This window comes from Cyclopterus lumpus, chromosome 7, assembly GCF_009769545.1.
Source record: "Cyclopterus lumpus isolate fCycLum1 chromosome 7, fCycLum1.pri, whole genome shotgun sequence".
Classification (NCBI taxonomy): domain Eukaryota; kingdom Metazoa; phylum Chordata; class Actinopteri; order Perciformes; family Cyclopteridae; genus Cyclopterus; species Cyclopterus lumpus.
This window is the reverse complement of record NC_046972.1, coordinates 4923812-4945261: the sequence shown is the minus strand read 5'-3', so window position 1 is coordinate 4945261 and position 21450 is coordinate 4923812. Positions and strand designations below refer to the sequence as shown.

General features: G+C 43.8%; 1 protein-coding gene across 5 annotated transcripts; it reads right to left on the bottom strand.

The window, feature by feature from the left end:
- Nucleotides 1-1094: 1094 nt before the first annotated feature.
- Nucleotides 1095-20433, bottom strand: tti1 (TELO2 interacting protein 1). 5 transcript variants are annotated; one of them, XM_034537710.1, is made up of 14 exons: nt 20167-20433; nt 18739-19506; nt 17895-18232; nt 17501-17792; nt 16298-16472; nt 15433-15725; nt 13068-13478; nt 12042-12201; nt 11634-11798; nt 11329-11480; nt 10475-10615; nt 9376-9580; nt 3613-3700; nt 1095-1800 (listed from the first exon to the last, which is right to left on the bottom strand). In XM_034537710.1, the coding sequence occupies exons 2-14, from the start codon at nt 19462-19464 to the stop codon at nt 1539-1541; spliced, it is 3408 nt and encodes a 1135-aa protein (XP_034393601.1). In that variant the 5' UTR covers nt 19465-19506; nt 20167-20433; the 3' UTR covers nt 1095-1538. The 5 variants fall into 5 exon arrangements, 4 of the variants coding, with proteins under 4 accessions (XP_034393601.1, XP_034393600.1, XP_034393603.1 ...); XM_034537709.1 differs by having other exon boundaries at nt 20227-20433; XM_034537712.1 differs by having other exon boundaries at nt 11329-11477; nt 20227-20433.
- Between the last annotated feature and the right edge of the window lie 1017 nt (nt 20434-21450).

Below are 21450 nucleotides of genomic sequence, written 5' to 3'. Positions count from 1 at the left end.
CTTTGTTTTTATTTTAGCTACAGCGCCATAGTATTCTTAAAGGATGAGTCTGGTTTTACAATATCCTTATGACGAGCAAATTCCATGAAAAAATCACGACCAATAACGCATTCGTGCGTCTCTCAACGCGTCGTGACACTTAACCCCTTGCCCACTAGCTCCTACTGAATGTGTACTCTTTAAAAACAGGTCACGCGTATCTATGGAAAAGGTTATTTGGCTTTGGTTTTAATAGTAGTAATAGATAATACACACAGAATGATTGGAGTCTATTCATTGTTGGTTTGAAGACTAAATGAAAAGTATAGAATATTACCAGCTTTGTCCTTTAGGCTAAAGACTAACCCAGATGAACTAAACCAGGCACTTAAGCTTGCACCATGCATCTTTTCATCTCGGTTAGAACACTTTCTAAAAATGCCTTTGTCAGTTTTATTAATTTGATCGTTAAATAATATATATGCTATTTGTAAGAAATGTCTAGAAAGGCTGGGTAAACCGGGACATTATTTACTAAATAAACATCATGCTGTATTGAAGACTTGAAACTAGAGATTGAGACCATAAACTCATGTTTACAATGTTTACTGAGGGAATAAATCTAGAGAGAAGTAGAGTCATTTTCTCAAACTTCTATACAATCTGAATTATTTTTTGAACCAGAGAAGTCGCCCCCTGATGGCCAGTAGAGAGAATGCAGCTTCTTTATTGGTTGGGTAGAAGCGAAAGAGACAGCTTTAAGGTGCATCACCTCAACCTGCAACAGAGTTTCTTCTTTCTCTTCAACCCAAACCGATGCTGACTCGAGTGTCATCGCTTGAAGGCATCAGACTTCACAGAGCTCCTCTGGAGCCACAAAAGGCTTCATACAGCTTTTTTTCACATATTCAGTCGTACTCTCCAAGACCCGTCAGCAGTCTTTGAAGTGTAAAAGCGGTGAAGTTCCCCGTTAAGGACTTTAAAAAGATCATCAATCTGGCCAGAAATGTGAGCTTTTCCGTACTTGGTGCGAAGGTTTTACGTTTCAATTGACACCAATAACATCTGAGGCTCGATAGCCAGCCTTTTCTTGACAAAGTGTTTTGAATAGCTGGAGCATTTGATTATTTTTAATTAAGAATGTTTCAGGGTCACAAAAAAAGCGTTCTATCTAGGTCACCAACAATCTGTATAAAAGTCCCAGAACTACTCTGAACCATCAGTTTGAATAATTCAGACCATCAAGGCAGTTCCTAGCAGGAATAAAGTACTTCTTGAGGAAACAGATATAAACATTTGCATACAGTATATGTCTATGTATTCACATGGAATGAAAAACATCTGCCATGTGCCTGCATGTCTCCTAATGTAGAAGAGCTCCTGGTTCCTACACCTGCAGGAGAGGCAGCAGCAGATATTATGCTTCAATGATATTTTCCTTTTGCACCTCGCTGCTTATCAGAGCTGTGTCGAGCAGGAAGGTTATCGCAGCCCTATCTGATGGCCGTCTTTCTGTCAGATTAGTTCTTTCAGGGAGCCGACTAGTTTGAGTTAGAGGTTCAATAGGCCGTCCGCGTGAGGCACGAGTCGATCGCATCAAGCGGCAGCTCATTAGCTGCAGCCGTCTCTGCAGCCGAGCCAAACTCCTCCGTCAGCAGTCTCAGCACGTTGTCGGAGTACTCGTCCCTCGGTCGACCCATTCCGCTCAGATGCACCGGCTGGAGGTCCGGGTGGGGCGGGACGTACGGGGACGGGCAGTGCAGCTCGTTCAGAGTGAACCAGAAGGCATCCGGATCCACCTGGATCAAGTGTTGGAATACACTGTGGGGTGGAACAGAAGATGGAAGGGAAAAGGATTATCTCTGTGCGATTATATATATATATATATATATATATATATATATATATAAAAATAAATATAAGATTATATATATATATAAATAAATATAAGATTTTATATATATATATATATATATATATATATATATATATATATATATATATATATATATATATATATATATAAATATAAAATGATATATATATCCATCCTTAGATCATTTGAGATAAAATACCAAACATTCAAAAACAATCATTACTGCCTCTCATTACTGGATCCAATCTATGTCCCAGAGGACAGGGACACAAATAATGGTTGAGAAACTATGCACAGCAGATTGATGGGCAATGTGCACAAGATCCCGCCCGATATAACCTGTACGTTAAGTTTGGCTTGAAAATGTTTTTGTATAAATAATCAGAGTCTGTCTGAGGGCAGCACTGTTGCCCCCACCTGTCCACCATCAATCAATATTACAGCGGCCACCCTTTTATAGGCCTGTGAAATGATCAAACATCTGCTCATAACCATGCTTCATCTATAGCCGGATCATACATACAATATCAAACTCTGATGATGTCATGCTGCACAACAGGATGTAACAACGACAATGCAATACATATAGCCGTGTGTACAGTGGCAGATTGGGGGCAGATTTTTAAGGCTCACTAAATACTTTGGATCAATACAGCCAACATCGACGACACATGAAGCTGAAGTCTTATTGTTTCCCAATAATCACATGCAGTCATACTGGGTCCCAACGACTTGGGTGAGAAAGCTCAGCTCAGCGTCAACTTTTTCCTGGTTTGCCGTTTCCAAGTCGGCTGTGTTGATGGAAGCTCACGTCTAACATGAAAAATAATGACAGAATGACATTCCCAATAAACGACCTGCATATTCATGACATTTACAAGCCACTGCTTCGTTTCAGGTTTACTACGAGCTGCCTCGAGCAGCAAGTAAATCCATCAGTGTACGGTCTTGAATTGAATTCCACCCAGGAACATGAAATATATAGTGCAGCCAGCTGAAATACTTGTTTTTCATACTGAGCAATTCCCCATAGTATGAAACGTTTCTTTGTGTCCTTCACAACCCTCACATATTTGATGGATGCGTTTTAAATCCATTGCACGCCTCAGACACTTAAATATGCACAAGCTATATTGGGCAGCATGGACGGCGTCTCATCCAGGTGCACTCTCATATCAAAGAAACTCATCTGTATCTTGGAAGTAAAGCTTAAAGCATAAGCTGAATAATCCATCATCAGAAAATGTAATGATGACAATATTGATAAACATTTCATAACCTTTCCCTGTTCAACAGACAAAACTAGTCATTTGAAGAAAAAAAAATCACCTTGCGCTTCAAGAAATTGGTGTTTCACTGTTCTACAGACCAATATAAACAATATAAAAACACAATAATGGAGAAAACAATTGGCATATTAATAGGTAATGAAATTAAGAATTAGTTGCAGCAGCAGTTTAAACACACCGGCTTTATGTCCTCCATGTTATGAGAAAGGAAGTGGATTCAATCATGAGGCCTCAAAGATCCAGACAGGATGTTTTAGCTAGAAATAGTGCACATGACTTTAGTGTAATTCCACCACATGGCACCTTTAACACGTAGGCAGCGTTTGGGCACTGAAGCTCGGCTCATTTTACCGACCGTATACACGATATTATTTCATCTAGAACAGTACACCACACGTGATGGTTTTATAAGTGAAAATGTAGCAAAGTAAAGACTGTAATACACAGCATTAAGAGGGAGGGACTCACCTTCTGCCGGCCTCTTGCAGTCTGATTGGTTGTCTGCAGCTCAGGTAGGGCAGGCAGGCCTCGCAAACGGCATCCAGGTCGGCCTCACCTGAGAAACACAAACACGGCAGCGTTACTGCATTTCTTCCTCGGTGTCGTCTTTGAGAGCCCAATTTTAAAATACACAGAGTCGTCGTCAGAAGAACGTAATCACATCGGGACACAATCGGCCACTAGCAATAACTTATCAATAACTTCATAGGCCGCGTCACCGGAATTCACACGAGCAAAAACTCGAGATGTAATCACAGCTCCCGGCACAAAGCGTCCCTTTGGCGAGATGGCAGATAGGGAAGGGAGGAGGAAAAGGGAGAAAAGAGGAAGGGGGGGGGGGGGGGGGGAGAGAAGAAAAATAGACATTTTCTAATGAGCTGAGAGAAACTGCTGAGATGGCCGAGGAAAAGAAATTTCACAGCAGGCCGTTTCCACATGGATTTCACACATCCACCCCCCCTTCCCTCTTATTGAGGAGTGGATGTGTGTGAAAATGGCTACCTTTTCCTCCCCCTTCTTTATCTCTACCTTTCATAGCCTTGCCAGCTCCTGCTCCCTCCATCCACATGACTTCTCTCCACTCTTTCATCTCCTCTCTCCCTCTCCCTCTCCCTTCCCAGCAGACATTTAGCGATTCCCTAAGCCGCGAACTGGGCAGCCTTTCAAGCCTCATTTCAAAACAGGTCTCTCCCTCCCTCCCTCCCTCTCTCTCCCTCCCTCTCATCGCTTCACCCCCGTTTGCCGATTCAACCCACACTCGGCTTGAGCCGGGCCTGCTCGCTGCGCGTCGAGAATAAAAGCAGCGGTGCACATTTCAGAGTTAAATGCGATTATTCAGCGGCCGCTTTCATCCCCCTCTTTTCTTCCTCTTGTTTTTCCCGGTGCTGCACTCGTATACCTGTCGTCTTTTGTGGAATCAAGGCGCCCGGAGGGAAAGCAGAGGAGTGAGAAAGACTCAAAAAAGGGGGGAAGTGGGGGCCAGGTGCTGTCGAGATTTTCCGGCGTAAATGAATCGCGGGGTGGAATTGGAGCTGAAGCTGGAACTGCCGGGGCCGGAAAAGCATTATTTGCTTCAGTCAATCTGTGTTTCTGTCTTTCTCTCCCTGTGACTGAGGCTCGGTAATTGGCTTGTGCAGGCGTCCCAGAGGTAAGCCGGAGCCAGAATCGGTATTCACACGAGTAAAGGCTGCAGCCGCCGACCGTTCCCCTCCTGCTCTTTCGCATTCCCTCCCTCTCCGACTCAGATTCCAGGCATATGCAGGTTGTACCTGAAACATTTGAAGCGAGGCAATAAAGTGGTGGTCGTGCGATGGATAGAAGCCGCTGTTTAAAGCTACGCTGTACTGGGCGACCTCTTCATGCACGGTTACACCACGTCTATCTGCCAAAATCCAAGAGGGGAGGAAAAAAAAAACCTCGATGACCCTTGAAGTCTTTCCATTTTGACACTAATTAAATCCTGGTGTCATGAATCAACGCTGGCAAGGAAAGCCGGTCCATAGATGGACAGAGAGGGCACTTATTGACCCCACAGGGGGGAATTGTTACGCTGTAACCTGTCTCCCACACAGCAGCGAGGGAGCGGCCTGTCCACGCAGAAAGGGCGTGCTCCCTCCTTTTTAATGCGTCACCGGGGTCAAGCAACGGTGCACATTGGTTTGTTTTTTTACAACCTGTGTCATTGTCAGACTGCTCACGTCCTGTGCGACGCTCATAAGGTTTATAAGACGTCGGAGGAAGTACGATGAAGGACAAAGGAACGGGCATCCTAACATTCTTGTTGGGGCACCAAAGGCTTGTTAAGAAAAATATAAAAAGACGGACCAAAATGTTGAGATTCCCAAAAAAGAAATGTAAACAAAAAAACTGTTAATGTGAGAATATACGCCAGTGAATGTTCATAAAGTAATGCGTGGTCGATTGCAATAACTAATAAGGGCCTTTCCAGTTCATTGTGGTAGATTGTCCTAATGCGACATCATCACACGGATAATAAAAAAAAAAACAGTAAAAAGAAAGTGGCAGCCAGAGTGTGAGGTTGTGTTTGAGTCCACAATCTGCAGCTTTTATTTCCTCCATGTGGGATTTACACTTGGGTGTGATTATTTCTCATTGTATGTGAATCACAATGGTAAAAAATGTAGTAAAGTAAAAATACAGGCGGGTTTATTAGTGTAGTGATCATAATAATCTCATTCTTTTTGGCATTATCATTACGTGAGAACCATCGAGAGGCACACAACAGCGAGAGCTGAATTCATATTCTCAGCACAAAGTCCGGCGCGTGGGGAACCGGTTCATCCCTTGCCAACGATTGTGTGTGTGTACATTTTCATGGACAGGAAATCAAGGCGCAGCCCGCAGGAGGGGCTGGAAAACGTTGCTGGCGGAGAGGGAATTCTGAACTACCTGGTTTATTAGCCTGCTGCCACTCGGGGCCCTGTCGTGGATTATTTTTGGGCCCACTTTAGGGATGTGGAACAAGCGGAAAACAACAACAACAACAACAACATGCTGGGCAAGCGGCATGCAGCGGGCATTTCTTTTACTCAAGGTCGAAAACAAGGTGGTTGAGAGCTTAATTTATTGGGAGTTGGGAAACAGAAAACAATGGCTCCGTAGCCACTGGATACTTTCCTGTGGGTCGAGACATTTGATATTATACATAGCGTTTTGATCCTTTTTTAAAGTATATATATTATACCCTCACAAGCCTGGCATGTTGCCACGGTTACACTGTTTTTGAGGTGTGCGTGTGAATACTTAGAAGAGCGATTCAACGTAAACTAAGATGCTTTATTCGTTTCATATTCGTAGTGGCACCACAGATGTCGTTGGAGATGTTGGCGTCTCTGCAGCTTTTTCTTTGCACCTCAGGACACTCGAGGCACCGTCTGAAGAGCAACAGCATACACTGCTGCCCCCCCCCCCCCCCCCCCCCTGTTCCCAAGCCACAGACGCCCAACACTACTACACATCACCAGCACTTTTTACACAACGATATGCAAAATGCAACTCAGAAGGAGTTTAAGTATTTATGCTGAATGCATGTGTCTGAATATGTTTTATTTTCTACATATATACACGGGTCTGTTTAGCACTGTTTTACACTCCATGTATATTTTACTCATTTGCTTTGTAGGAGTTAGATTCAATGTTTTTTTTTTTTTAAACAGAAAAAAATAAATAGAAATAGCCACCTCTGCTTATTCTGGTTCTCAAGGAGCGTTTGTATGGCTACACCAATTTCCTGCCGCGGACCGATTTCTGCAGTTTACAGACGGCAGGTTCTCGTTCAGGATCAGCTTCACGGAACAAACGCTAGACGGATCCTACAGCCATGAGCTGCCGTTTGCACTGGAAATATTATGTTTTGAATCAAATTACTTCAATTTAGATTTCCCCATGCACCGCAGTGCGGTCGCCGATAGCTCCACTGTCGGCTCGGGGAGTCACAGAGGTGGCTACTTATTTTCCATTGGTCAGCAGGAAAGGTGCCACACACACACACTCACACATATCATCAAATCCCTGCTCTTTCGCGGTGGACAGAAACTTGCCCTGCGCTCAAAATAAATCTGATGCATCTATTTATTTGATCAGAATTTCAGCGATTTCTTTGCTTCAAAAACTAAAAATAACGATCCCTATGATTCAGCTGTATTAAACGTCTGTGTGTGCTTTGCTGCTGGAGCCTCACCAACAACGTCATGCATGCTCTCTGTCCTTGGGAAGCACAAGTGATTATGATCACCACTTAATGAATGAGAACAGCATTTTTTCCCCCCCGTAATGTTTTCATCACTGATTGACCACCCGTCCTAGTTTAGGAAAAACCACACGTATCCACTCAAACCTGCAGATGCTTTTGGTTTCACTACGAGTTCTGCGATTCCTCTCGAGTGTTCAGCAGTGCCGGGAAGAAATTGGAGCAACCTGAACCCAGTGCCGTGGATTGATGAACAATTAGACAAGCAGCTTATAATTATATCACTATAACACACTGTGGCACTGAGACACTTTTTTTCCTGACAAGATACTGAAGATATGCCAAGCACAAAATACACGACTGTAACAATAAAGAAATTCAAGAAAACATTACTTATTGGATTTAAATTAATTAAATGTTCTCCCTTCCCTGCAGCGTCGTGATTTGCTGATGGCTGTGCAGATTTCACAGCGTTTATTGCTGGGCCGTGGTGAGCTGGAGCTGGAGGGAGAGCAGCGTTGCTCGCGGCAGTTATCGAGAGTGCAACTGAGGATTCGGCAGCATCCCCGTCGGCTCAGTTGGTCCGTGTGTTCAAAGTCATCATTAAAATATGTTCAATTCAAGCCCTGCCGCAACCTCAAGGCCTTTTTTAAAGTTGCCGCGTTCCATTGACAGTTTTGTGGTTCAAAGTGGAAGTGAAAGTGGCACGTATCACCGTGCCACATAATAATAATAATAATAATAATAATAATATAATAAACGTAGAATTGCTGCGCGCTGCAATGCACGGGATGCGCTGGGATGCAAGCTGCGCCTTCGACAAAGGAAGGCTGACAGAACGACACCGATCTGACAAGCAAATGCAAAACAATCGGAAAGCACATCGAGCGTCGTGAGGCCCGACGCCTCGTCCCGAATATGAGAGAGAGACAAACACCAAAACCAAGATTCCTGGAATCAATCAATCATCAATAAATAAAAAATGGATAGGACTTTCAAGTTATCCTCATCAAATTCTTACAATGAAACACTGGAATGTGTCTTTATCTCTTCATAGCAGGACAACAGCAGGACAATTGAGATATACAAACTCCTGCCTGTTTTGTTTTTTTACTGTTATACAAGACTGCCACCTGGTGGTAAAGAAATAAATAGCCACTGGGCTCGTTGTGTGTTTGAGCCAGCAGCTTTGACAGAGTTTTGGAAATGAGGTGGCCATATTGGGAGGATGCAGAGAAGCTTTAACGTCAGTCAAAATGACATTTTTCATTTTATGAAACAGAAATCAATCAATAACTATTTAGGGGGAGTTATGAGCTGGAACATGTCTTAGCAAACCACAGACACGTCTAATCCCAAAGTCTTTCATGGCAGTACAGTTGCCAGATTTGGAAGTCTGTACAGAGGGAACAATACAAAACCTGTGCATTGTGTCAAAAAGAATTCCTCTTAAAATATCAAATTGGCATCTTTACATCTCTGTTCATGAATGGGTTAAAATGTGTTATGTGCAAAAAGCAGTAAATCAGACATATTTTCACAATTTTCACTTTGCACAGAGTTGGGCAAATTGGTTCTGGTACTCTAGTTTTACTACCTGATGCACAAACACACAAATAGCATCTGCAATCTTGCTTAATTAAGAAAGAAAATATTTGTATTCCAAAAAGTGCAAACTATTCCTTTAATAATGCTGCCGTTAAAAAGAGATTTGCTTGAACCGTGATGCATGTAGATTACTGGCTGTAATCCGTTTCTCGGTAATGGCTCGACTTTGAGCACAGTTTTGTTCTGGTAAAATCACACTCAGGTAAATATAACAAACTTACACAATATGTAATATTGCACATTGATGATGTTCTTGCTTAAATGGGCATAATGTTGCACTGACCTTTAAGAAACGTGCCATATCATCATCATCATCAAGTGTTCCATGTCCTTTTTATCCTGACATGATCATTGCTGTGCTATGCATGCCGTGTCTGGGGAAAAAAAACCTGTGAAGTGTTTAGGTCTCTCACCCAGATCCAGCCTCTGGCACAGGGAGCCCAGCCCCCGCAGCACGGCCAGCTGCAGCTTGTAGGCCAGCGTGTGCGTGTAGACGGGTCCGGCCTTGGCGCTGACCGGAGCCTGCCGCACCAGCGAGGCGCTCAGCTTGGGCAGAACCTCTTTGGACACCCTCCTCCTCAGGAAGTCCCCGCATGTCTCACCCAGCGTGCACAGCACCTGGCGGAGAAAGAGAGAGAGAGTGTAAAGTACGTCCGTCCGCAGCGAGTTGCTGAAATGTGATGAAAGTTCATCCTTCATCATGAAAGTCTGACACATTTACACTGTATTATCCCCCCTGGATGAATTATTGTATTGACAAAACCCAAAAGCTGCCACATTGCTGATGACCTTAGCACGGTTTGACAGCGGCCAGCGACGAATGAATGTCAATTTAGGAAGCACTTATGTCAGATTCTTTCAATTCATCATCAGGGGAAGCATGAGAGACAGACACGAAACGAGTCCAACTAGAGACGGGGTGTGACAAGCAGACTAATCCACAGTGACAGAAGAATCAATTCACACCTGTACTTTGAGAAATGATCACACACACATGAGTGTGATCTTCATTCATCGGGGAACAAGGTAGAGGGATATTTTCATCCCGTCACTCTCTGAAATTGTTTGAAAAAGCCAGTTTTGGGATGACACATTTTTATTTTTTTAGACTTCCCTGTCTGCTTAGCTTACAATTATTAAAAAGAAATAAAAACTGTTTTAACAGAATTACAAACAATGAAAAAGCATGTCAAAAGTAACCGTATACCATATACCAACCATATACATAGCCATTTTACTGTGAAATTAGACGACTCTCGTGCCTAAAAGCACAACTTGTTAATATACGTTATATGTTTTTTTTTAATTAAGTCAACAATGTAGCCAGACCTGTTGATGTACATAAACATAACGCACAACATTTAATGTAAAACAACAGTTACCTAATACACTTTTGATGTACTTTTTCACAACATCAAACTGCATACAATTGTAGATGATCAACTAACACATGAAAAAAATATGACATATTACTACAATTAGCTAATGGAAACACAGACTTGTTTCACGTACCCTGAAGGCTCGGAGGACTGCTAACGGGTCGTCGGCTGTGAGCCTCTGGAGGAGGGCGGGCCAGCAGCGATGGGCCATCGGCAGCAGTTCGTCTTCCCTCTCGCTCAGAACACACACGCAGAGCTCCAGCACGTCCAAAACCTGAGGACAAACACCCGTTGCTTTAGATCTCACTGGATACAGACGGCAGCAACAACACGTACACCTGGACGGGTGGCTTCAAGGGGATGTAACTCAGCCTCTGTCGGCCGTAATGGAGGTCAAAAGCTCCTCAGTAACAATAATTTAAAAATAATTGTTTCTCTACAGTGAGTCTTGCCTGTTTCAGTTGAACTCTGCAGTGGGGTTGATTTGATTTCTGTTCAGTCTCTCACTCCGACATGTATTTCAGCATTTTACCGTCTTGTTGGCCAGGCTCCGTGGGTTCACGGCAGCAATACGCATTTTAGCCACCTAAATAAATCAATACCAGTTTGAGTGTCGACTACATTTAGAATATTTACAACAAGGACCAGAGCTTGTTATCAATACTGTTTTGGCAATGGAGTCTTGTGGTATTGATGAGAGCGTTCTCAGCTGTTCTCTGTTGGACAGGGCTGTCTGACGCACGATAGAGCGGTGAAAATACGCTAAATATAGCGCTCACTTAAACAGATATTGATTTTTTTTAAATTCTTTTGGGGAGGTGAGCCTTTTTTTCCCAGGTCGCTAAAATACTTTTTGCTGCTGCCGCCGCCGCCCCAGTACTCCCGTCTGTTTCTCCAAACTTTAAACAATATCAGTTCTGTATCAGACCGTCATGGTGGTATTATTTGTAACACAAGGTTCATCTAATCCAACGCTGCATTCCATACCTTGAGTCGGAGCCGGAGACTCGGGTCGGACAGCAGATGAATGCAGCGCTCCATGACATCTTTAGTGACCCCGATGTGGGCGGGAAGCTCTGCTTTCACATCAGGACCGCCGACATCTTCCACATCCTCACACTGTGTGGGAGGCGGGACTTCTGGAGAGACAGTGACGGTCAGACGGATGATGTGATGTTGCTTTTTGGCTTTTATAGTTCACACTGCGGAATATGACCTCGACAACAATATGAAACTTACACTACAATGAAATATAATTTGTGTGTCCTCATACAGACGGCGCACTGCATTACCAAGGTCTTCGGGGGCGTCGTCGTCCTCTATTCCGATGCCCTCCGCCAGCTCTTTCTGTTTGCGGAGATCCAGCAGGAACTGGCGGATGTCGAGGACTTCCTTGGGAGGGGGGGTCTGTTTGGGTCTGGCCGACTCACGGGTCCTACTGGAGGGGAACCACCTCGCTAAAGGAAGAACAACCACAAGAGCAGGGTGGGTTAGTGACGCAGTGAGGTTTGTGGAGCAAAAGCCTTATATGCAAGATCCCTTTCTTTCTTATAATATATATATATATATATATATATATATATATATATATATATATATATATATATGGAATATGGTGTGGCACAGTATGGTAGCGTCATGTACGCAATGTGCTAAATCCCTTCTTTTTCCACCCACACGTGTGATACACAAGATCTCACCCAGTGCCTTCATGAGTGCGTGCAGCACGGCGCAGAACAGAGCGGCCTTGAGGTCGTAGCTGAGATCCAGAGCCGCCAGCACATCCTGAACGATGTCCCCGACCAGAGGCAGCAGGCTGCAGTCGGAGTGAGTCAACATCACCGTCAACACCCGTGGAGCCTGGCCAACGAGACGGCAACACGATGAACTTCAACCCCAATGACTTGTGACCTCATGTGACTTTAGCCTTTTGACTGGCAAAGACTTGTTATGCCTCCGCAAGCCGAAAAGATTTGAGTTGCGTCACAGAAATAATATAAATTAACAAACGTGCAACTAACAGCAATTAACTTTGCTGTTTGTCTGAAACAAATAAATCAATCGAAGCAAGTCTTAATTTACTATCCTGTTACTCTGTTTGACGAATGTGTATGGTGTTACATTTAGTGAAGGGGTTAGGGCTCGAAACACAAAGTATAGGACTTCAATGTGAATCTGGAGACTTACTTGTGACTTGCAAAACAAAGTCCCAAGTCGGAGTACCTTGTGTAAGTGGGTATGATTTTATTGTACAAACCGATGATACTATAATTATGAGAAAATGTCATACAAATGAAATGAATCGCCAAGAATTCTGATAGTGGATTCATTGTTTAAGTCATTAATCAAGGATGAATTCCAAATATTGTCGTTACCTTTTCATACATTGAACATTCATGTTTTGGACTTGGTCCAACAAAACAAAATGTCACCCTCTTCAACTTATGGCATTTTATTTTCACTATTATTCTTACATCCCATAGACTAAACAATTACAATGAGTTACTTATATTGCCGCTGTACTAATTTGCACAACAATATCAGCTCGTGAAATGTCGCAGTGTATTTTGATACAATTATAAAAATCCACAAACTCTTCTTGTTACATTTGTACTTTTAAAGGATAATATCATCTTACTGAACTTCCTGTAAACACCACTTCCTTTCCTTAGTTTGTATTTTCCCTCCTTCTGCCTTCTAACAACGCCCCAAACCGTGACAGTTACCTGTGGGTGCTGGCTGAGCCTCTGCAGGTTAAGAGAGATGTCATTGAGCAGGTAGTCGGAGTTCTCATTGATCAGCTCCTTCAGGGAGTGGTAGCCACAGGCCTCACTGATGTCCCACATGGAGCCCAGCGCCGCCTGGCTGACCAGCAGCGTCTCCTCCCCGGCTTTCTCCAGCACGGGGTACAGTGAGGCCATCAAAAGGGGCCGGAAGTCCCGTCCCAGCGCCTGAGCGAAGCAGCCGACGCCCTCGAGTTGGATGCACAGCTGCCAGATGTTGCCGTTGAGCCGGTGGATTGCGGAGGTCGTCGACGAGGACGAGGTGCCAAATGAAGACGGAATCACTTGCAGAGGGTTTGCTTTGGTGTCGCTGACATTATTGGATATGGAGAAGAGTCCTGACGGGCTGAGCAGCTACAGACAGACAAGAGATAAACGGCATTATTATGCCTCGTAGAGTTTTCTTGAACTATTCAGTAGTGTTTTAGTTTATAGATAAGAATCTTAAAAAGGTACCCCGTGGAATGTTTGACCACTAGTTAGCGCTGTGGAGCAGTGTTGTTTGAGAGACAATTCACAGTCCTTCTTTTTGAGGTGGTAGTAAAGTGCACAAAGATAACACAGTAACAGGAAGCTAGCAAGCAAACATGGATGCAAACAATTTATGAAATGCATTAAACACGCTATTAGGTCTGAAGGATACATTCAATGCATTACGGTGATAAAAAGGGAATGTTTACCCAAAAGAATAAATCTGCAGGGTACCTTTCATTTTACAAAAACACTTCATAGGAAACTTTAAATAACAATTAAAAATAAATCTATAGGGGACCTTTAATTTGGCAAAAACAAAAGTCCACAGGGTCCCTTAATTTGAAAAAGAAACATCAGATGGCCGAAACACAGCAATATCACCATATTCCAGCATCGAAAGCATTATTTAAATATTCCAAGCCACTCTTGGCTGGTCAAGCCTCCGACCTTGAACAGCTTCTTCCCTGCCCACGGTGACTGTAGCTCACATCAGTAACTGGCTGTTTCCCTGCTGTATCAGCGCAGACTGCATAAACACAGTGTCTTACCACTGATGTCAGCATTTACAGCTAACTGCCTGTACTTTCATACATCTATTCTATAATGCTTTTTTGCTGTTGTACTAGTTTGACTTGAGGCAGAGCCCCACAGCAGTCTGTGCAGTGGCCAAACATCCTCTCTAACTGGTGTTTATTACTGTGCTTAGATTCCTTTTCATTAGAGTGGTGTGCCTCCGGGCTCACAGCTTTTGCTGACGAAGAGAAACTGAAAGTTTATCTACGAAGAACACACCGCTGCCAATGTTCTCGGGCCTCTGTCGGCCGTGAAAGTTTAGCGCAGCCACTTGAATCCTGGAACTTCTCCGCATTGGTCTGTTTGGGGATGATTGTGGATATCGTTCTTTGTTTGGACTGGAGTGATCTGATCGAACCTGATGTGCAGAAAGAGCTGTGCAATACGGGCACAGCAGGATTGGAAAACGTGCTCTGAATAAAAAAAGTAGATGTAAAATTTGGAAACTTCTTTGTTCAAAGAAGAGCGGGATTCTAGCTGCTGTGATCGGTGCGGCTTCCTATGACCGGTGTGGTTAGCTTGTCGGCCGAGGTCTCATTTAAATTTAAAAAAATAATAAATGTATCCTTTATTAATCCCACATTGGGGAAATTATTCTCTGTATTTGATCCATCTTTAGTTATTAAGGAGCAGTGGGCTGTAGTAAAGCGCCCGGGGAGCAACTGGGGGTTCAGTGTCTTGTTCAAGGACACTTCGACATATGGGCAGAGTGGGGATCGAACCGGGGACCTTGCGGTTGCTGGACGACCACCATGAGCTACAGCCGCCCCATGATTTTTTTTTTGCAAGCCGTCACAGAATCTTAAACTATTTTAACTTTCTTTTTCAATTTGGACTTAGGAGTTTGACATTTTGGGAAATGCACTTATTTGCTTTCTTGATAAAAAGATTTCCTGGCTTACAAAAATCTTAATGTAAAAACCGACTGACTGTTTTTAAATTGAGATTTTTGTATGGATTTAACAAAACAAATACAAAGTGAGCTTTAGAAATGCTGGTTGGTGGATTATGTAGCTCTTGTTCTTTATGCTAAGCTAAACTAATTGACCAATGGCTGAAGTTTAAGATTAATGCTACATTTATACTACAAGTGACAAAGCAACAGACTACAACGTCAATTTCAATGAAAGACGACAAATTTAAAATCTAGCTAGCCTTTTTCGTGCTCCAATGAGACAGTAAAGAGTCAACCAGTCATACTTATTGCAGTCAGTTAAGGACAAATATCACGGAGCGTTTAAGCAACACTCAGCAGCCTCACCTGCTGGTCCTGTCGGTCTCCCTCCGTCTCCTCACTGACAGTAATCAGGTGCCAGTTGTGCAGACTGGTGTATTCCTCCATGACAGACGCCACCGCCACCTCGAGGTCCTCCCGGCTGGCGGAGCGTCCCCGAACTTGACTCTCCAGACCGTGACCCTCTGCTGCCACGCCGATGCCCGCCGCGCCCCTGACAATCTCATTGAGCACCATGGCAGCCTGCTTTCTGTACGCTGAGGACCGTCGGTACAGATCCAGGAAGTGATCCGTCAGCAGGTAAATGTTGCCATAGTAACCTGAAGATAGTCACAGGGGAAATTACTCGTCGAGAGCCGTCACAAAAAATGCCAAATGGAAACCGAATGTTGACGTTGCAGATTCAGATTTGACTCTCGAAATAAAACTATTAATATATAATGCTTTATGATTCGTTACACTTTTCAGAATCTTATTAGAAATGAAAGCTCCACCTTGAACAGAAATTAGAAACATTTATGCTGACAATGTCTTTCTTTAACTTAAAGTAAACATTTAATTAACATTTAAATTTAAATATTAACAGTTGTACTATGAATACTTAAAGTACTTCTTCAACCACTGCCAATAACAACAATCCCAGTGAGAGAAAAGGGTGAGTAGTAACCCAAAATCAATAAATCCTTTTCCTGAAAAAAAACATGTTGGTTTACTCAGTCAGAAACATTGATCAAATACAATTAGGTGATTTCCAAATAGGCGTATTGGTCTCTTACTTCAAAATGACCACAGCGGCTTTAAAGTAGAGCCGATTTCATTAAAAGAGGTATTTTATGCTGTCGGTAAAGTTATTTACCATTTGCCTCAAGTACCCGTGAAACAGCCCTCGTACCTAATGTTCGACAGATCTCCATGAGCGCAGAGAAGATCTTCCCATCTGTGAAGTAGAGGAAATGCTTCCTCTGTGTGTGAGCAGCGTAGTGCTGGGAGCCCGGGCTCGTCGCTATGGTAGCGGCGGGACTCCTTTCCTCCACAATGCGAACATCCATCACATCCAGCTCCAGCACCTGCAAAGGCCCACAAGGAGGCATAAGTCAGAGTACAAGAGGGGGTCTCATGTGAAACTGACACAGCGTGGCCTGTATTCCCACAGCGGGTACGACAGCTTTATCTTGGCTGTGTCACGTGTGAGTTTTATAAAAACAAAAACGCCATTTAAACGTTTAAAGTCGTTTTCTGCCAATGCGGTGACTCAATCGAAACAATAACAAAAGGAGAAGTTTGTTGGCGTCTCAAAGTAGTTTAGGGTAATGGGAGTTGCTGTGTTCTACACCACTTCCATCGTTGCAGTCAGCTTCAGAATGTAACGTAACATCCAGACGTCCGGGGACAAAAATATACAGCTAAAAAACAAACTAAGGTCTTAAAAGTGTATCGTAAAAATGTGTCTAGATAAAAAAATCAATTCAGGATGTGCCTCTGACAGAAACTGACCATTGCTTTAAAATTAATGATTTCTCTAGGTTGGAAAATTGCTGGAAACTCAACAGAATATATGACACAGGTCTCATTTTAAAGTGGAAAGGTTACTTAATATACCTTTAACTCCACTTGTCAACCACTAAAATGCTTAAACGCTGTATTTTATACCCAGTTATATTCTATAATGATCATATAATAAACTTATTAACATGAAATGTCATATTGACTTTATGACCACTTTCTTAGAGATTTGAGTACACTGGTTGTGTACAACATGATATGGAAACTGCAATTTAATCTTTGGTGCAGGTGTAGTACAAAAAAAGTACATTGGGAGTGTATACAAGAAATGAAGGCCTCTAGTTTCCCAGCGGTATTCTGGCATCAGCGGACAGCAGTGCATGCAAACAGGGGAATACACACTGCTGCTCCATGCTGTGGATGCAGGTTTGTTTTCTACCTCCACATGTAAACATGTAGAAGCCCCAAACACAAGTTTGAACCTCAACATATTTGCTGTATGTCCCCTGAAACAACAATAAAATGAGCTATGTTTCTTCCTGATTCCCATTCAAACAGAATATTAAGTATAACCCGACGGCTGTTAGATCACCTGCATCAAGGCTTTGGAAATCCGCTCGAGGTGCGCGGCCGAGTTCAGCACCGCGGAGACCAGAGGTCCCAGGACTTTTAGATAGCCCAGGAATACGTTGAGGATGAACAGCTTCTTCTGGTCGTCGGAGGTCCTCATCAGTCTGGGCAGGGAGGTGGTCAAAGAGTGGAGATTCTCCGAAAGCACATCAGTGAAGGTTTGAGCACTGCTGCTGCTTTTACTGGTAATATCACTGCCGCTGATGCTACGCCTCTGACTCCTCTGCGATACCTCGCTAAGAACAGCTTCGCACCTTTAGGAGAGGATGGAGGACAGGAGAGAAGTTTCATTTAACGTCTCGCCATCAAGTAGTCTGGGATCGAGTCGTGTCTCCTCGCAGAAGTGCAAATCAAACCTCTTTCTGACTCTGGGCTCCTCGTCATTGACCGCTCCCACCAGTGCTTCCAGCAGCGGGCCCACACACTCTCCCAGTGACTGGCTACACCTGGCCAGCAGGTGGTCGTCCAGCTCCACCATCTCCAGTCGAACCCTCCAGTGCTGGTGAGACGAGGTGCAGGAGATGATCTTCCTCAGGAGCACGGACAGTTTCCCTGCTGTGCTCTCCGCCCACGCTTGTGTCCGGTGGACCATCAGCTGTGCGATTCTCCCCAAGTCTGCCGAGGGAGTCTTCCCGGGCTCGCCGGCCTGAATCTGGGCGTCTTCCATGACAAGCCCCACGGTCCTGGACCAAACCTGTAGGATCAAAATGAGAAAAAAGCTATGATTGTGCTGCATGAAGAAATCATTGCATTACATTTGTACGAGGATATGATCACTTTTTCTATAGTTTGTGTTGGATGTGGTTAGCTTGCCATCCACTTGCACCTTCTGTACAATAATCTTCATATTTTTAAAAAGCTAAAAACCGTCATAACAATGGACAAATAACTGCAGAGTTGCAGATTGATTTTCTGATGACTGACTAATCTGTTTCTCCACTAATCGTTGCAGCTCTAAAAATAATCCTTAGTTGCAGTTTTATTAATACATAATTAGAATTGTAACAAACTTGTTCTGTATTAACATACCCAGCAACATGTGGAATGCAGTCAAAGTGAACACAGGGTAACACAGGACCTGAGAGATGTCATCAGTTACCCAATAAACAGCTTGTAACAAGTTATGTAGCGGTTAAAAGATTTAAAGATTTGTTTACTGTACTGCATCATCACACCAGGAATTATGAATGATAATGTTACCTTGATGGCCCCAATTGTGACTGCATGGCCTTGCCTCAGATCTCCTGTAATGATCCTGGCTACGGCCACAGTGATCCCAGGCAGGAATGACGCCATGGTGCTGCCCATCGCGCATCTTTCGGAGGAGGACGGGACCACATGCTCCTGAGTGCAGTCACACTGCAGAGTCAACGCCTGGAGGCACTTCAGCGCTGCTGCCTGTACATCTCGAGATTTCTCCTTCTCTGCTAAGGCCAGCAGCAACGATATGGCAGCTCCCAGTCCGGGCAGCATAACCGGTTCAAAGAGTTTGAAGACTATATCGCCGTAAGCGGCGTGAAGCAGCGCGTCCAGGCACCTCAGCACAGCAGATTTCAGCTCCTCCGACGTGTCTGCAGGTTTCCCAGGATCGGTTGGCGAGGACAGGCAGAGGCAAAGCTCCGAGAAGAGGTCGCGGAGGGTCTCCCAGCTCTGGACACAGGTGTTCTGGAGGACGTGGCTCACGGCCTCAGCCACGGCCTGCACCAGTTTTTTATTCTTGGGCCCGGGGACCTTGAGGACAAAGCGAAGAGGGAAGAGGACGTACTCCTGGAGCTGCTGCAATGTGGCATCGTCGACTTCTTTCACCTGGCCGCTCAGCGCCTCCACGTTGGTCACGGTGGGCGCTCGGGTCAGGAGGACACAGGCCGGGCGCAGGTAGGCAAAGGCGATCTTGGGATCACTGATCTGAGCCATGATTGGCGGCATGACAGCAGGGAGCCCCTTCAGTGAGGGGCTGTCGCTGAAGAACTGTGGGATGCGAGAACGAGATGAATAAAAACGCAAGACTGTTCAAGTACTGTAGGAGACTATGACATGAATGTAGTCTTTGGAAGCTATTACATTTAACATTGTGACTTTGAGATTAAATCTATGCTGGCCTTTTTTACGAGATATTCAATGTATGAGGAGTGATTTTCTGATCAAAAGGTATCACAATTTGTTTAACAGTGGCACTGAAAAAATTATTGACCTAAACAAAAACAAAAAAGTAATTGTATGTACAAAACCCGCTGGATCAGAGAGCCAGTGGTTAAGAGAATAACCCGTATCATGTCTCCCCTCTGGCATCACTTCCTAGTGAGGTAAACACCGAGTTGAATGAGAGGGTTCATTGTAACTCACTGAACAGCATGCCAGTATTATTGTTTTTGATGATGGTTGTGGTCATGATGGTGGTTTATGTTGTTGTATTGCACGAGACTCTTAACCTTCTGGAGCTGACGTTAAGTGTGTCGTACCAACCAGTATTAAACTAGCTGCTGTAGGTGCAACGCTGTTTTGAGGGGTTTATTCTTCTTCTTAGCAACTAGTTAGTTGCCCACTATGACAACGTTGAAACTAGAGTTAAGATGAGAAGCAGACACACGGGAACATGATGTGGAGGCAGGAGCAAGCAGAACGTCTTACGTTTAGGCTATAGCATCGATGTAACGTTAAACGAGTCCAAGTGATCAGTTAGCTAGCTACCTGACAGCAGCGAGCATGCTGCTGAAGCGGAGGTGTTCGGCGCCGACAAACCGGTGGTCTACCTTCGCGTGAGCTCGGTTACGTGGGACCGCTGCGCTGAGCAATAAGTCCGTGGAAGAGGTTTCATTTTAAATGTAAAAAATATGATATCAAACTCTGGTGAAGTTGCCGAACACAAGCGCGAGGAAACGTCATGATTCTGCGCCGACGGCGCGCACGTTTGACGTAAAGCCAACTAAGACTTCCGGGTTTTTGAGATGTATCTTCAAAATAAAAGAACGTCACGTTTTACAGACACAGCCTTCAACACCGTAATATACTGTGCTTTCGTCGTAGACATGTGTGAATCTTGCTACGTTAAATGTGAACTGTGACATTTAATTGAATATTTAAGTTAGCGGTTTCATACTTCAAATCGTACAACAGAGAATAGTGATTTCTTTGTTCAGACACTAGTTTAAATATATATAAATAAACCTAGTGTTATATGTTTACGATCAGAGCAGATATTAGTTTTATTTTGAAGGAAAAGACAACTCGCATCGTGGATCTACCGTTCATTATTTTCTGCTAGCTTGAAACTAAACCGGTTACTGTGGTGTTCGACCTGGAGGATTTAGCAATTATTTTTGAATGACCTCATTTCTCAACAAAGCACACATTTTCATGGCTGTCACTTGTTCCGTGGGTGCAGTGGAGGTCAGCCCGCTCGGCTAATTACGAAGGTAACGCTCGTGTTATCATAAACAGTTGTTAAAGTTAGCTTGAAGACCGCTAACATCTAGTTAGCTGAAACTAACTCTGATATAAAGCTGGGTTATTGATGTATTGTTAAATATGTTGCCTAAATACGGTAGATAGGGGGGGGGCTTCACACATCTCAGGGAAAAGCTTCCATAACATACCGTCAGTGTCGGAAGTCACGTTGACGTGAGTTCCTCTTACAGTGTCGTTAAAGCACAGCATGTTTGCGTTGATTCAGTGGTAACGTGACGTTATTACTGCATCTTCTTTTTTACAATGTTTTCCAAATCCAGGTTGCCACTTTACTGAGTCTCTGTTATAAAGAGAAGTTCCTGAAATATGACTTAGAAACGACCCAGCAAAGGATACATTGTAATCCTGTGTGATGAGAAAAGGATAATAGCATTTCTGCAGGAGTGCAGCTCAATCAGTCTATCTCCTTGTTCTGTCTTCACTTGACTCCTACGCTAAATGAACCAT

Coding starts and splice junctions, on each gene's coding strand:
- tti1 (XM_034537710.1), bottom strand. CDS start 19,464: ATGCCGCCAATCATGGCTCAGATCAGTGATCCCAAGATCGCCTTTGCC. Junction 11,799..12,041: donor CGCACTCATGAAGGCACTGG/GTGAGATCTTGT, acceptor TTCTTCCTTTAG/CGAGGTGGTTCCCCTCCAGT. Junction 9,581..10,474: donor CAGTCCTCCGAGCCTTCAGG/GTACGTGAAACA, acceptor TTTCTCCGCCAG/GTGCTGTGCACGCTGGGTGA.